Source organism: Argopecten irradians, chromosome 15, assembly GCF_041381155.1.
Source record: "Argopecten irradians isolate NY chromosome 15, Ai_NY, whole genome shotgun sequence".
NCBI lineage: Eukaryota > Metazoa > Mollusca > Bivalvia > Pectinida > Pectinidae > Argopecten > Argopecten irradians.
Window position 1 is genome coordinate 26,504,436 of NC_091148.1, and position 16,052 is coordinate 26,520,487.

The 16,052-nt window shown below is 35.1% G+C and overlaps 1 protein-coding gene across 1 annotated transcript; it reads right to left on the bottom strand.

The window, feature by feature from the left end:
* Window positions 1–982: 982 nt before the first annotated feature.
* On the bottom strand, window positions 983–16,048 carry LOC138309362 (U5 small nuclear ribonucleoprotein 40 kDa protein-like). The gene is made up of 9 exons (XM_069250542.1): window positions 15,877–16,048; window positions 12,280–12,409; window positions 11,782–11,875; window positions 11,224–11,389; window positions 10,539–10,661; window positions 9,024–9,144; window positions 8,150–8,232; window positions 3,386–3,551; window positions 983–2,546 (listed from the first exon to the last, which is right to left on the bottom strand). Exons 1-9 carry the CDS (start codon window positions 15,985–15,987, stop codon window positions 2,497–2,499), a joined length of 1,044 nt encoding a protein of 347 aa, XP_069106643.1. The 5' UTR covers window positions 15,988–16,048; the 3' UTR covers window positions 983–2,496.
* Between the last annotated feature and the right edge of the window lie 4 nt (window positions 16,049–16,052).

The window sequence follows — 16,052 nt, forward strand, 5'->3', positions numbered from 1 at the left end:
AACAGTTTGTTTGGCAAAATCGGACCAGCAAATAGCGCAGGAGCCTATTGTTGTAAATGCAAATGGCTGCTATAAATGGCAGATCACAAATATCGCATATAAGAAGCCATCTCAATTGATATAAATGTTCTTATAGACACCATAAGGTACTCTGAACATGACAAGAAGACTCTTCACGAAAAAAATAGTTCAACCGATATGTTTGGGGCGAAAAATGCAAATTTCCAGAAAGAGCCTCAGAGTCCACATTTCAACTATTTTTTTTTTCGTAAATAGTCTTCTTGTCATGTTCAGAGTACCTTATAGTGTATATAGGAGCACTTGTATCAATTAAAATGTCTTCTTATATGCTATATTTGTGATCCGCCATTTAAAGCAGCCATTTGCATTTACAACAATAGGCTCCTGCGCTATTCGCTGGTCCGATTTTGCCAAACAAACTGTTGGAGTACCTGGCATAGTCACTACTGAACACGATAGCATGCTTATTTGGTGCCATCAATGCAATTCACACGAGTTCTATGTCTTCTCCAGAAATATACATTTTTCTCTTATTTTACTGAAATTTACAAGCAGCTTCACAAAATACATATCCACAGTAAGACTGACAGTTAGCCAGGGTATATACCAACAATTAATGAAGTTAGTTTTGTTCAATTGCAGCACAGTAATGAGTTATAGGCTTGCAAAATATCACTGGTTAAAGCCTTTACATGAACCTTAAAGATACTTTCATGCAGAACTGAATGACTAATAGCAATTGAAAGTAAATCTTAATGGGCAATGGATGATGTACCATGCCATTCTATATAGCCAAGTGCTGAGTTTAAAATGCTGCAGACTAAAAATGCTGTAGTGTACAATAAAATACATGTATCACATACAATATAATATTCATAAAAACTAATCTCATTTTAATGATCTTCTCACTCCTGGTAGCTAGCTTGACATTAAGGATAGAAATACAGACAAAAGACCTACCTTAATGTTTAGTTGTTTATTCATGTAAAGTAAAGACGACTGTCCAACATCTCATTGTACATTCTATACAAATATCAAAGTCCCCGACCTGTTTACTTTCCATAACTTATTAATTATTATTGAACCAGTCAATTTTGTCTTGAAAGACCCCTTCGATCAGTGCTAATGAGTTTTGTAGCAGCAATAACAATGTATGTACTGTCAAATTTTCCACCAATGTTGATGTTGATCGGAGAGAGTTCTTTAGAAATCTCTTTATTGAGTGAACAATCCATACTGTATTGGATTTACTGAAGATGTTGTCAACAATACACAAGTTATTAAAGCTCCAACCCTTCCCAATACACAGGTTATTAAATCTCCGACCCTTCCCAATACACAGGTTATTAAATCTCCAACCCTTCCCAATACACAAGTTATTAAATCTCCGACCCTTCCCAATACACAGGTCATTAAATCTCCAACCCTTCCCAATACACATAACAGTACATAACAAATCTACTTTTTTTTTTTAAATCCAGCAGTCCGTAAATTTTGTAATCCGACAGTTTGGCTGGCGATGTATATGTCCTTATCATGCATGTTTGACAACTGGACAGTGGACTCCTGATAATCTGGAAATTTTGGAGTCTGAACAGAAATGTCAGGGAACTGATAACCATAATGTTACATACCAACACATAGAAACAAATTCGGCAGCCTGGAAAACTTGTAATCCGGACGGATTAGGCTGGGATCAAAGGTGTCCAGATTATCGAAGGTTCACTGAACATGGTCTCTATGAATACACCATCAGTGTTAACCTTCAGAAGATCACTTTAAATCTAATTTTGAAAATAAGACGATAATTAATAATCAACAAATCTTACATCTAGCTGCCTGGTTTGATGGTAAAGATTAGAAATTACGTCAATATTTTAACAGAATAGCCAAAAATGTAGCCATTACGCTACATTGTGACTGATTCTGAAGCTCAAATGTGTTATGGACCATAATGTGGTAAAAATGTACATGTATATAACATAATATGTGACACATACTCTTCTAAAAATGCATGACAGGCTCAATCATTAAACCATCCTCGATACTCAAGGGTTTCATACTACATCCTCAATACTCCAGTGGTTACTATCACTGTTGATATATCCAATCCTCGACTATGTCGGGGTAACGCTGAAGGCATTTCAGTAAAAAAAAGCTGACAATCACAGGCCTACAAAATCTCCCTTTGACTTTTAACAGAGAGCGACACCAGACTTCAAAGCCATGGAGTGGCTATTATTTGGTTCTTTTGGTGTACATCAAAGCACCAAACTACTGGTATCATCTGTTGCCACACACAGCCTTCAGTAGCTCTGGGCTGGATATGACGACAGTTATAGTAATTCTTCAGGATGTCATTCAACATACACCTCTTATTTACAATGTTTGTACACACATTCTCCAAATCTATCAACCTTTTAAAATTTCCTTGTTCATTCTAACACACGACGTCCACCTCACAGACACAAGCTCTTATTCTATCTCCCCCAGATATATCTTCTTGTCACTCGAACAGGATGCAACTGAAACAGAAAAATACACAAAAATAGGTATTTATATTATAGTCATGTGATCACAACAATGTAATTAACATAATTATGTGATTATAAAAAACATGTGATCACAGATCTAGAAGTCATGTGATTAACATTGTAATGTGATTATTGAAATCATGTGATCACAAATCTAGAAGTCATGTGATTACAGAAATCATGTGACCACAGATCTAGAAGTCATGTGCTTAACATTGTAATGTGATTATAGAAATCATGTGATCACATATCTATAGAAGTCATGTGATTAACGTTGTAATGTGATTACAGAAAACATGCAATTACTGCAGTCATGATAAAAGTTAACAAATAAACACTGTTCTCTATGAAGACATACAGGATATTCCTTGTTACTTGATGAATACCAGTTATATTTCATCGAGAGAGGTGGAAACTTTCGCACAAGTGAAAAATATGAAAGATAAGATATAACTAGTATTCATCAAGAAACAAGGGATATTCTTATTATATTTATTTTCTCGCTTTCATTTACAGAAGACCATCACTACTAGTTCCGCCAAAAGTTATTCTGCCATTGTATTTTTCAGAGATATTTGCCCTTGCGATTATAACGTCATATTTTTGTGAGCATAACTTTATATTTCTAATCAAAAATATGTCATCACTTCTGTGAATTACTAAATCAAGCTGGACTTTTAACATTTAAATGTTGTAGTTGCAGAAAGATGATGTAGAATCTGAACACAGAACACATTTGATAAACTGGATACTTATTTTGTGGTAAAATGTGTTATTTTCCTAGTCAGTTTTGCTTTTAAGGTGAAATATCAACCTTGTACTGAACTTACTGATGGGTTCTGTGGGATGAAAGTCCACTTCGTTCACAGATCCTGCATGTCCCGGGAGCTTGTAGAGGATTCGACGGGACGTCGTGTCCCAGACGTAGACGTAGCGGTCACCTGACCCAGCCGAGACTTTGCTGCCGTCTGGGGACCAAGAGCACCTCAGGAGATTCTGTAACAGATACATTGTACTCAGGAGATTATATATCAGATACATTGTACTCAGGAGATTCTGTAACAGATACATTGTGCTCAGGAGATTCTGCAACAGATACATTGTGCTCAGGAGATTCTGTAACAGATACATTGTACTCAGGAGATTCTGTTACAGATACATTGTACTCAAGAGATTCTGTAACAGATACATTGTACTCAGGAGATTCTGTAACAGATACATTGTACTCGGGAGATTCTGTAACAGATACATTGTACTCAGGAGATTCTGTAACAGATACATTGTACTCAGGAGATTCTGTAACAGATACATTGTACTCAGGAGATTCTGTAACAGATACATTGTATTCAGGAGATTCTGTATTAGATACATTGTGATCTTTTACCCGTGTGACGTCATTAACACATGCAGCAGCCAAACTGCAACTACAATTGTCATTGATATTGACATTATCACTTTTGATGTCAAATGTTCAATGTCTATTGTCATTTATATTGACAATTATCACTTTTGATGTCAAACGTTCAACATCTATTGTCATTGATATTGACATTATCACTTTTGATGTCAAACGTTCAATGTCTATTGTCATTGATATTGACATTATCACTTTTGATGTCAAACGTTCAACATCTATTGTCATTGATATTGACATTATCACTTTTGATGTCAACATTCAACATCTATTGTCATTGATATTGACATTATCACTTTTGATGTCAAACGTTTGATGTCTATTGTCATTGAAATTGACATTATCACTTTTGATGCCAAACGTTCAATGTCTATTGACATTGATATTGACATTATCACTTTTGATGTCAAACGTTCAATGTCTATTGTCATTGATATTGACATTATCACTTTTGATGTAAAACGTTCAACATGTATTGTCATTGATATTTACATTATCACTTTTGATGTCAAACGTTTGATGTCTATTGTCATTGAAATTGACATTATCACTTTTGATGCCAAATGTTCAATGTCTACTGACATTGATATTGACATTATCACTTTTGATGTCAACATTCAACATCTATTGTCATTGATATTGACATTATCACTTTTGATGTCAAACGTTCAACATCTATTGTCATTGATATTGACATTATCACTTTTGATGTCAAATGTTCAACATCTATTGTCATTGATATTGACATTATCACTTTTGATGTCAACATTCAATCATCTATTGTCATTGATATTGACATTATCACTTTTGATGTCAACATTCATCATCTATTGTCATTGATATTGACATTATCACTTTTGATGTCAAACGTTCAACATGTATTGTCATTGATATTGACATTATCACTTTTGATGTCAAAGTTCAATCTATTGTCATTGATATTGACATTATCACTTTTGATGTCAAACGTTCAACATCTATTGTCATTGATATTGACATTATCACTTTTGATGTCAAATGTTCAATGTCTATTGTCATTGATATTGACATTATCACTTTTGATATCAAACGTTCAATGTCTATTGTCATTGATATTGACATTATCACTTTTGATGTCAAACGTTCAACATCTATTGTCATTGATATTGACATTATCACTTTTGATGTCAACATTCAACATATACCTATTGTCATTGATATTGACATTATCACTTTTGATGTCAACATTCAACATCTATTGTCATTGATATTGACATTATCACTTTTGATGTCAAACGTTCAATGTCTATTGTCATTGATATTGACATTATCACTTTTGATGTCAAACGTTCAACATGTCTATTGTCATTGATTTGATATTATCACTTTTGATGTCAAATGTTCAATGTCCATTGTCATTGATATTGACATTATCACTTTTGATGTCAAACGTTCAATGTCTATTGTCATTGATATTGACATTATCACTTTTGATGTCAAACATTCATCATCTATTGTCATTGATATTGACATTATCACTTTTGATGTCAACATTCAACATCTATTGTCATTGATATTGACATTATCACTTTTGATGTCAACATTCAACATCTATTGTCATTGATATTGACATTATCACTTTTGATGTCAACATTCAACATCTATTGTCATTGATATTGACATTATCACTTTTGATGTCAACATTCTTCATCTATTGTCATTGATATTGACATTATCACTGTTTGATGTCAACTTTGATGTTCAAATGTCTATTGTCATTGATATTGACATTATCACTTTTGATGTCAAACGTTCAATGTCTATTGTCATTGATATTGACATTATCACTTTTGATGTCAACATTCAACATCTATTGTCATTGATATTGACATTATCACTTTTGATGTCAAATTTAATGCTATTGTCATTGATATTGACATTATCACTTTTGATGTCAACATTCAACATCTATTGTCATTGATATTGACATTATCACTTTTGATGTCAAATTTCATCATCTATTGTCATTGATATTGACATTATCACTTTGATGTTTGATTGTCAACATTCAACATCTATTGTCATTGATATTGACATTATCACTTTTGATGTCAAACATTCAACATCTATTGTCATTGATATTGACATTATCACTTTTGATGTCAAACGTTCAATGTCTATTGTCATTGATATTGACATTATCACTTTTGATGTCAACATTCAACATCTATTGTCATTGATATTGACATTATCACTTTTGATGTCAAACGTTCAACATCTATTGTCATTGATATTGACATTATCACTTTTGATGTCAAACGTTCAATGTCTATTGTCATTGATATTGACATTATCACTTTTGATGTCAACATTCAACATCTATTGTCATTGATATTGACATTATCACTTTTGATGTCAAATGTTCAATGTCTATTGTCATTGATATTGACATTATCACTTTTGATGTCAAACGTTCAATGTCTATTGTCATTGATATTGACATTATCACTTTTGATGTCAACATTCAACATCTATTGTCATTGATATTGACATTATCACTTTTGATGTCAACATTCAACATCTATTGTCATTGATATTGACATTATCACTTTTGATGTCAAACGTTCGATGTCTATTGTCATTCATATTGACATTATCACTTTTGATGCAAAATGTTCAACATTTATTGTCATTGATAATGACATTATCACTTTTGATGCAAAATGTTCAACATCTATTGTCATTGATATTGACATTATCACATTTGATGTCAAACGTTCAACATCTATTGTCATTGATATTGACATTATCACTTTTGATGTCAACATTCATCATCTATTGTCATTGATGTTTACATTATCACTTTTGATGTCAAACGTTCAACATGTATTGTCATTGATATTGACATTATCACTTTTGATGTCAACATTCATCATCTATTGTCATTGATATTGACATTATCACTTTTGATGTCAACATTCATCATCTATTGTCATTGATATTGACATTATCACTTTTGATGTCAAACGTTCAACATGTATTGTTACTGAAATTGACATTATCACTTTTGATGTCAAACGTTCAACATCTATTGTCATTGATATTGACATTATCACTTTTGATGTCAACATTTAACATCTATTGTCATTGATATTGACATTATCTCTTTTGATGTCAAACGTTCAACATGTATTGTCATTGATATTGACATTATCACTTTTGATGTCAAATGTTCAATGTCTATTGTCATTGATATTGACATTATCACTTTTGATGGCAAATGTTCAACGTCTATTAATTGTCGTTGATATTGACATTATTACTTTTGATGTCAAACATTGCTGTGATTAAGGCACAATCAAATTCCCTATTAATACCACTGAAACTCCATCATTGATATGAGTGTGTCAAGTGGACAGAGATATCTCAACCCAAGTGTAAGATTTTAGCTGTAAATACTTGGAAAACCTCTTGTTGACTATCCAATACCTTACACTGGGGATGAGATTAATGTAATATTACATTGGTCTGCCAATTGGACAGTGATATGTCAACCCGAGTGAAAGATTTTGGCTGGTCAACCCGTTGTTTGCCGAGGGTTGGCTGTCAAAATATTTCACTTGGGTCCAGATATCCCTGTCCATTTTGCAGACCCATGTTTGATTATTTTCTTTCATACTTTAAAGATAAATTCAGTTAATTGTTCAGAATGATTTTCTCAACGACAGTCTCCACATGTATTGATGACGGTTATGTCAAGGGTGTGCGAGATGTCTTTTTTCTAACCCTGTAACTAATAAGCAGTTTCTCCTACCCTGGACAGGGATATGCACAATTTCACTGATGTGAGATTTTTCTATCTCACCCTAGGGTAAAGACAAGCTACAGAAGATCTTTGTTCATGCTCATATTGGGTAAGAGAAAAAGAAGTATTCACCCTCTTTGGGGTGAGACAAGTATCTGAACCCTTGGGATAAGATTCATAAGCTGTCAAATGCTTGGCAAAGCCTTGTGTTTGACAACTTAAGAATCTAACCCCTCGGTTTGAGATTTTCCTGTCTCACCCCAAATGGGTGAAATATTCTAGTAATCTTTTCCTAGCAACTGCCCCAAAACCCTGTCAAGTATGGGAGAAATCCCAGTCCACGCCCTGTATGAGTCTATTAATGTGATACTGAACAGACATGACCTCATCACGTACCTTTTCAAATGTATGTTGGTGTCCTTGTAATACTTTGACACATCGTTCTTGTGGAGCGAACGGCCTGATGTCCCAGACTCTCACTGAAAATGACAGAAAAGATACAGTAAACCCCGTCTAAGTGACCTTGTGACTTTGGCATCCATCTTGATTTTTGGACAGAGTGGATCTAAAAATAACAACTTTTTTTGGGCTGTCCGCTTTTCTTTAAATTCATATAAATTTTATGTGGAACTGAAGAAGAACCTGACATAGAAAATGTGTTGTTCATGGCAACACTTGTTTGGGACCATGTCTGGATTAAGTCAAGGTTGAGCTTAACCACTCTGGTACAACAAGAAGTTCAAAATGTGTTTTCAAAATATGGCAGCAAAGGAGGTCGTCTAAAGATTTTGGATTGACCTAAAAAAGAATGACACCTCGTTTGGGACCATGTCTGGATTATTTCAGGTAAGTTTCAGGTACATTATACTTTTAAATAGACATTTAAGTTCAGAATGTGTTTTCAAGATAGTGGCTAAAGTGGCCATCTTGGATTTTCGATCGAACCAAAAAAATAACAATCCATTGGCAAAATAACACTTCGTTGGGATCATGTCGAGATCAATGCAGGTAAGTTTTTGATAAATTGCAGTAGAAGAACTGGAGATGTTTAAAATATTTTTGTCAAGTTGGCGGCTGTGTTGGCCATATAAGAATTGGTCAGGACCATATCAGGATCATTTCAGGCAAGTTTCAGCTCAATGCCATATAGGTGAAATTCAATTGAAAGCTTACATAGAACAGTGCATGGCAACCGACGGGGCATGATAGCTATAGGTCATCCATTCTGATCCTACTAGTTACATCTTATATTACTACTCCCATCCCTTACCTGTGTTATCCATGGAATTAGAGAGTAGATAGGAGCCGTCAGGACTGAGTTCCATCCCTGTTACCGTGTCCGCATGGCCCCGTAGTCGGTACAACATGTCATTCTTTCTTAGATCCCAAACCTGTCAAAGATATGTACTATTCATAAGATTCTATGTTTCAACCATATAATCCATCTTAATTGATAGTGTGATAATATAAATTTATTGTCCTGGTTGTTGGGAGACATGATGGTTTGTGATACAAAGTATGACATAGCAAGATATATTCTCTTAGGTCAAAAATTTGCAACTTTGAAAGAATTCCATGAAATTTAATTTTCACAAATTTAAATTTTTGATCTTGAGATAATGGTATTTAATTCCATGTTTTCGTGCCTAATAATATTTTTACATTGATTGAATATTGCGGTTAACAGTAAAACTAAGGTATAATTGTACAGTGGAACCTCCCGAAACCGAACATTCTCAAAACCGATCACCTCTAGAAACCGAACATGGATGTCATGTACGGAATGAATTCCTCTTTATTAATAGTATATAAAACTTCCCAAAACCGATCCCTCCCAATTCCGAATACCGGACCGATTTTGAGATCGGAATAGTCAAATAACACTAAAATACACTTCTGAAAACCGGCCTTACCTGAGCGACACCGATAGATTGCAATGAGGTCTGACCAACCGACCGTGAAATACACACGTACCTGTTCCATAGTTGTCGCATGCCATGTCCTGGGGCATGTATACAGATGTGAAGGCTACAGGTACACGGTAATTATACCCGAGATAGTGATGAAATTATTTAATCATGTCTATTGTTTAGATATTTAACGAAAGTCTACCACGTGCACGCGGTTTGTTTACTGTATGAAAACAAGCAGAGCTAGTAATAAAGAGATAGTTTCGTATTCAAATCACACGGGTTTTTTTTTATTTACATATGTCGTATATTATCTGATGAAGAAGCCGAAGCCATGTATTGTTTTAGAAAATGACTATGTCATATAATGACCGGCATCGACTGATCATCGTGTAATTAGACCATATAATTTGATTCTTGACGTAACCGGAAGCGATCGGCCGTATGTAGGTTAGTGCAGACGAGAACATCCATAAGAACATTCACGCAACTAACTAACTAAACTACGTTTATAAGCGGTAACAGAATCAAGATTGTTGTAATCCATTCCTTTTAAACGTATGATTCTCTCTTTTGTGATAACATTCACATTAACAATCAATATCGGTCGGTTTTAACGAACACTAGGCATACATGCGGTACACTAGTGTAAAAAACGACTTCCGATCGATTAAATTCGGATCGTAATGAACGGTATTCGGTTCACTTCTCCAAACCGAACTCTCTCTAAACCGGCCGAAATTATGTGCACCGACCATGATCGGTTTCGGGAGGTTCCACTGTAGTTGAGACTTCCACAACAAATTCTTATCGCTTGCGTAATACGTGAAATTAATTCGCACATGAAACAGTACAGGAAGTACCAGGACACAGACCTTGATGTCATTGTCGATTCCTCCGGAGATGATCTGTTCTGCTGTATCATTGAAGGTACAGGCTGTAACCTGGTATGTACTCTGGAACGTCTGTAATACGCCACGCTTTCTAGAGTCCCACAACTGTAAAACAACAAGAGCTATAAGAGAACAGCAAAGCTCTCCTCTGGAAGCCGTTAGAGACCTAAGGGCCTAATCACACATTTTTGAAACATCCAACATTTCTTCCTTTATAAAATTATTGAACATCCCAACACTTACAATCTTTATTCTGTGTTTATATATTACAGAGTTATCTGCCCTTGCAGCTGGGTATTGGTTGTTATGTCATGTTTTGATTGTTGCAATGTCATATTTTTCAGGGAAAATGACATAATTTGTGCTCACAATATAATGACATCACAATCGATAACTTCCCACAAACTCTGCAATATCTAAAGATGTAATATTAATGCAGAAATCAATGCTAGTTGTTGCAGATAACAGTATTTCAACACTTGCACCAAAATAACATAGTTTTCCGATGGCGACGCCAAGGTAATTCCATAAGTCACTTTCTCATCGAGAGGCACAATGTCAAAATTCAACAAAATGGCTGTCTGGATTTTTACAGCACATTTTGAGAAACTCGTTTAAGACACTACTGGTATATATTATTATCTAAAATCTCTGACGCTATATTCACCTTGATTGTACCATCATCACTGCCACTGCAGATGAGTTGAGGTCCTCGCCTAGCAACGTTTACAGAGTTCACAAAACTCTGGTGACCTTTACATTTCTTTATACGCTCACCAACCTCTACATCCCATAATGCTATAGTTTTATCTGTGGCTGCGGTAAACACAGTACTGTAAAATAATGCATATATCACATATAAACGGATATGTATATTTGTAAAAAGGAACATGCATAATCTTACTTTTTATTTCGTCATTTTTCAAAATCATGATTTCAATATACCGTATTCGCCGTAATTAGTGCCCAGGACTTTTAAAAATTGTAACAACCCTGGGTGCTTATTAGTGAACCAAAATTTAAGTTGTGGACAAAAATGATCAGCCATTTTTTCTGTACTCATACCACATTAATTTGTTACAGTAAACATGCATATGCCATTTAGCCTTTGAAATGCATTATTATGTTGTGATTCACATGTAAAGGACTCACAATTCTATGTAATATACTTATATGAGTTACATTTTTCATGTTAGAAGCATCACCTATTGTTATAGACTCTTACTTTCCATCTGTAGAGAACTGGAGCTCCATTACAGCTCCTGTGTGACCTTTGAGGACTGCGATATTTTCACACTCTCCGTACACGAGCCAGAAATCTGGGTCCAGAAGAAACAGATATTATCTTATATTTACATATAACTATAAACTAGCCAAAGAAACAGCTGGTATTAACTAGTAATTGTGGGTTTTTTTAAATTTTTTTTTTTATTTTTGCAAGTACCATTTCAAAAGTAATGAATCAATTCTGTCCTTTAACAAAAGTCAAAGAGAGCCTGTATTGATCACTCTAGTCTGCATAAATGAATGTCATGTAGATATAATGCCTTCTAACAAAGATAGATAACTCTGTACAACCAAAAGACAGGCTAGACTGCTTATCTGGGTATATATTAATTGTATAATTGTAAATTAACAAATAAATAACAACAAAAGAACATTCTGAACCTTTTGAAAATTGAACTTCCTACTTAAATCCTAACTATATCATTTCTGTACTTACAAATCAGTCTGTCAAACCCAGATGAGGCGAGGAGTTGTCCATCCGGTGAAAATTTGGTGGTAAATATGTCTCCCTCGTGTCCTGAGAGCAACATGATGGGAGCCTCTAGGTTAGACAATCTTGGTGGGCCCTGTAAAAATAATACATTGTACAGTAGAACATGTTTATAATGAACACACTAACAACAAATTCATGGTTATAACATAGTCATAAGTGATTTTCGTTCCCCAATCCCCACCAAGGTTAATATAAGATGTATCTAATAAGTGTATAATCAACTTCATAATGAAGTGACTTTGTTGATCCCCAGAGTTTGTTATAACCATGTTTTATTATTATTATGAACAAGTGTATACCATTGATAATTTCCCCAAAATGATGAAAATTTAAGATCTGCAATAAGCCAATAACTAAATCAAAGCACTCCCTGTAGATCCAAACTTGGGATAAAATCCTAAGGCTTGAAACAAGCACATGGATTGGCAATCATGCCAATTTTGCAAAATGTAAGGATTTATGAAAATGAAGCAACAAGAGTGAGCCAGTAGATTTAAACCTTGAACCGTCCAAAAGCTTGTCAACCAATTCAGTATAGCTATATATATATAACTTAAATATAAATACATGAGACCAAAACTAAAATATTGTTTGTTTGCTTAAACCCTATACTACCTACCCATTTGAACCCCCCTACTCAAATTATTTTATTGAAGTTTCAAAACTTCAATTTTATTTTATTGACATATTTTTAAAACTTGTTTTCATTGATGTCAGAATCAGATCTTTATATCTTTTACATTGGTATTTGCTTGTCTTGCTACTTATCCTTGACACTCATTGGATATGTAGTGAATCATAATATGTGATGTATATAAATTTGGCTTTAAAAGAAATAGAGAAAGCAATTAGAATTAACTTTGTAAATAAATAAAATAATTTTCCTACCTACCTACCCGGTCATAAAGTCTTGGGTAGGGTTTAGGCAAACACATAATTTATTAATTCTGGCCTGATTATGTGCAACCAGACTTGAAAGGGGGTATATAAATGTAGCAGGACTTGCATTGACTGCCATGGTTGAGCGCTGACCAGCAGGTACAATGTAATTGAATCAGTAAACAGTATTACTAAGTGCTCCAGATTTTATGATTGGTAATTGTACTTGTACTTTTGAAAGAGAGGAATACAACTTGGTCTTCTATGCGAACCCAAAACTTAACAGAGATATTTCCATAAAAAATTTTATGGTTATACTATAAAGTAATCAATGATAAACAAGCAATTGTGCAAATTTGCACAGTCAAAAAATAACTGGACTTAATTTGATTTTACTAAATTTCCTCCGATTCTATTTCTGGATGTATGCGCTCAAACTAATTGGGTTTATTAATAATAAGTATTGTATGAGTAATTTGTACACAGTCATACAATTTTTAGAGGTAATAGACAGGTTTTCAATGGGTATTTTACATGTGTACGCATCTTAACTGGAGCACTGAGTAAAGCATCCAACCAGTGTTCAGAAGTCCCAAGTTTGAATCTCAGTCTGATGGCATGGCTACAATTCTCTTCTAAGAACTGCCCGAGTGGCGGGATTGGACTGAGTGGATCATCGGTGACCAGGTAGCTCAGCGGTAGAGAATTCGGCTAGTGTTCCAAGATCCCAGGTTCGAATCCTGGTTTGGCCACTACATTTTCTTCTCTTCTGTTACATATTTAAAGGCGTAGATTTTGGAAAAGGAAGGAATTAATGCGAAGGTTGTAGCTGAACTGGACTTGGTCGATCATCGTTGACATGAACATGTGTAACTCAATGGTAGAGCGTTCGGCTAATGATTGCAGATCTCTGATTTCAACATCAATCATGTTGCTACTTTGATCTCTGATTCCAACACCAGCCATGTCTCTACATTGGTCTCTGACTGCAACACCTGTCATGCTTCTACATTGATCTCCGATTTCCAACACCAGTCATGCTGCTACATTAGCCTCTGATTCCAACACCAGCCATGTCTCTACATTGGTCTCTGACTGCAACACCTGTCATGCTTCTACATTGATCTCTGATTTCCAACACCAGTCATGCTGCTACATTAGCCTCTGATTCCAACACCAGCCATGTCTCTACATTGGTCTCTGACTGCAACACCTGTCATGCTTCTACATTGATCTCTGATTTCCAACACCAGTCATGCTGCTACATTAGCCTCTGATTCCAACACCAGCCATGTCTCTACATTTGTCTCCGATTCCAACACCAGTCATGTCTCTACATGTACATTGATTTCTGATTCCAACACCAGTCATGCTGCTACATTAGCCTGTGATTCCAACACCAGTCATGTCTCTACATTTGTCTCCGATTCCAACACCAGTCATGCCGCTACATTGATTTCTGATTCCAACACCAGTCATGCTGCTACATTAGCCTGTGATTCCAACACCAGTCATGTCTCTACATTCGTCTCCTGATTCCAACACCTGTCATGTTTCTACTGCCATTGGTCTCTGATTCCAACACCAGTCATGCCGCTACATTGATCTCTGATTCCAACACCAGTCATGCTGCTCCATTGGTCTCTTTATATGGTCAAGTGCCCTAAATTTGTCAGGGACTTGTTTTCGTCATGTTTACAATTTTGCTTATATCTCATGAACTATCGTGTGATTTCATAAAGAGTGTCGTCTGCCAAAGCAGATTTGATCAAGGAAGATTGGTCTTGCTTAAAAGGGAGTGTGTGTTATAACCAAGTGATTTTATAAAAATGATGTAGCAATATACCCCAAAACGAAGGTATTTTATTAAGTCCATTATAAATGAAACTTTAAAACCCTACCGTCAGCGTTTGACTGTCCATGTGCACTGATCAGTAGTATGTCAACAAAGTATCCACAGTCACATGTCTGTTCATAGTCTAGATTTTGGGTTATTACAAATTATTTCAGCAATTCAACTTACCCGAAATTTTTGGTGCGGTACTGTTGGAAACATAATGTTGTTCTATGTAAACAGAGGTTTTCGCCACTTTCCATTACCAATAGGTTTAAAGATTTAAACACGATGTAAGTACAAGAAATTTTCAGCTTAAACACGATCTCACAAGCGCCTACTGTTCATCATTCATTTGGAATTATCTCAATTTTCGTAATAAGCAAAACAGCCCCCCCCGTAATAAGCGAAACAGCCCCCCCCCCCCCCCGACGAAAATAGGTCCCTATTGTGTTGGCCATCACCCAGTGACCGGCGGTTAGAAATCTTCCGTACCACGATAATTAACGAATTGATAGACAACTTGTTGTACAAGTAAGACAAAATGTTATATATTTGTGTTGATAAAACTGGTACATTTTTATATACTCGAACACCAGCTTCATTTCATTTTCAACTTTCAATTTGTAATTGTTCTGTTACAAATGTAGCCATTTTAGGACTATCTCAAAATACAGTATCATACCCTACTTTTGATTACATGAATACATCATTTAATTATGCGATAGCATTAATGGTTATACATCAATCATTCAAACAATAATGAATATTGAATATAATATATGACGTTTGCCTACTGGCTTAGGAGACTAATAAAACTTTCTTACTGTCTGCAGCAACGCATTATTTTCTTGATTCGTCAAATCAACTATCATGTCATTTCTTGGCTTTTTACTCGGCACCAAGGCACCCTCTGTGAGCTTTCTTTTGTAATCCATTGAAATAAAAACAATAACATTCAGAAAACTTCGAAGCGTGTACGACCGGCGCCGGAAACACAATT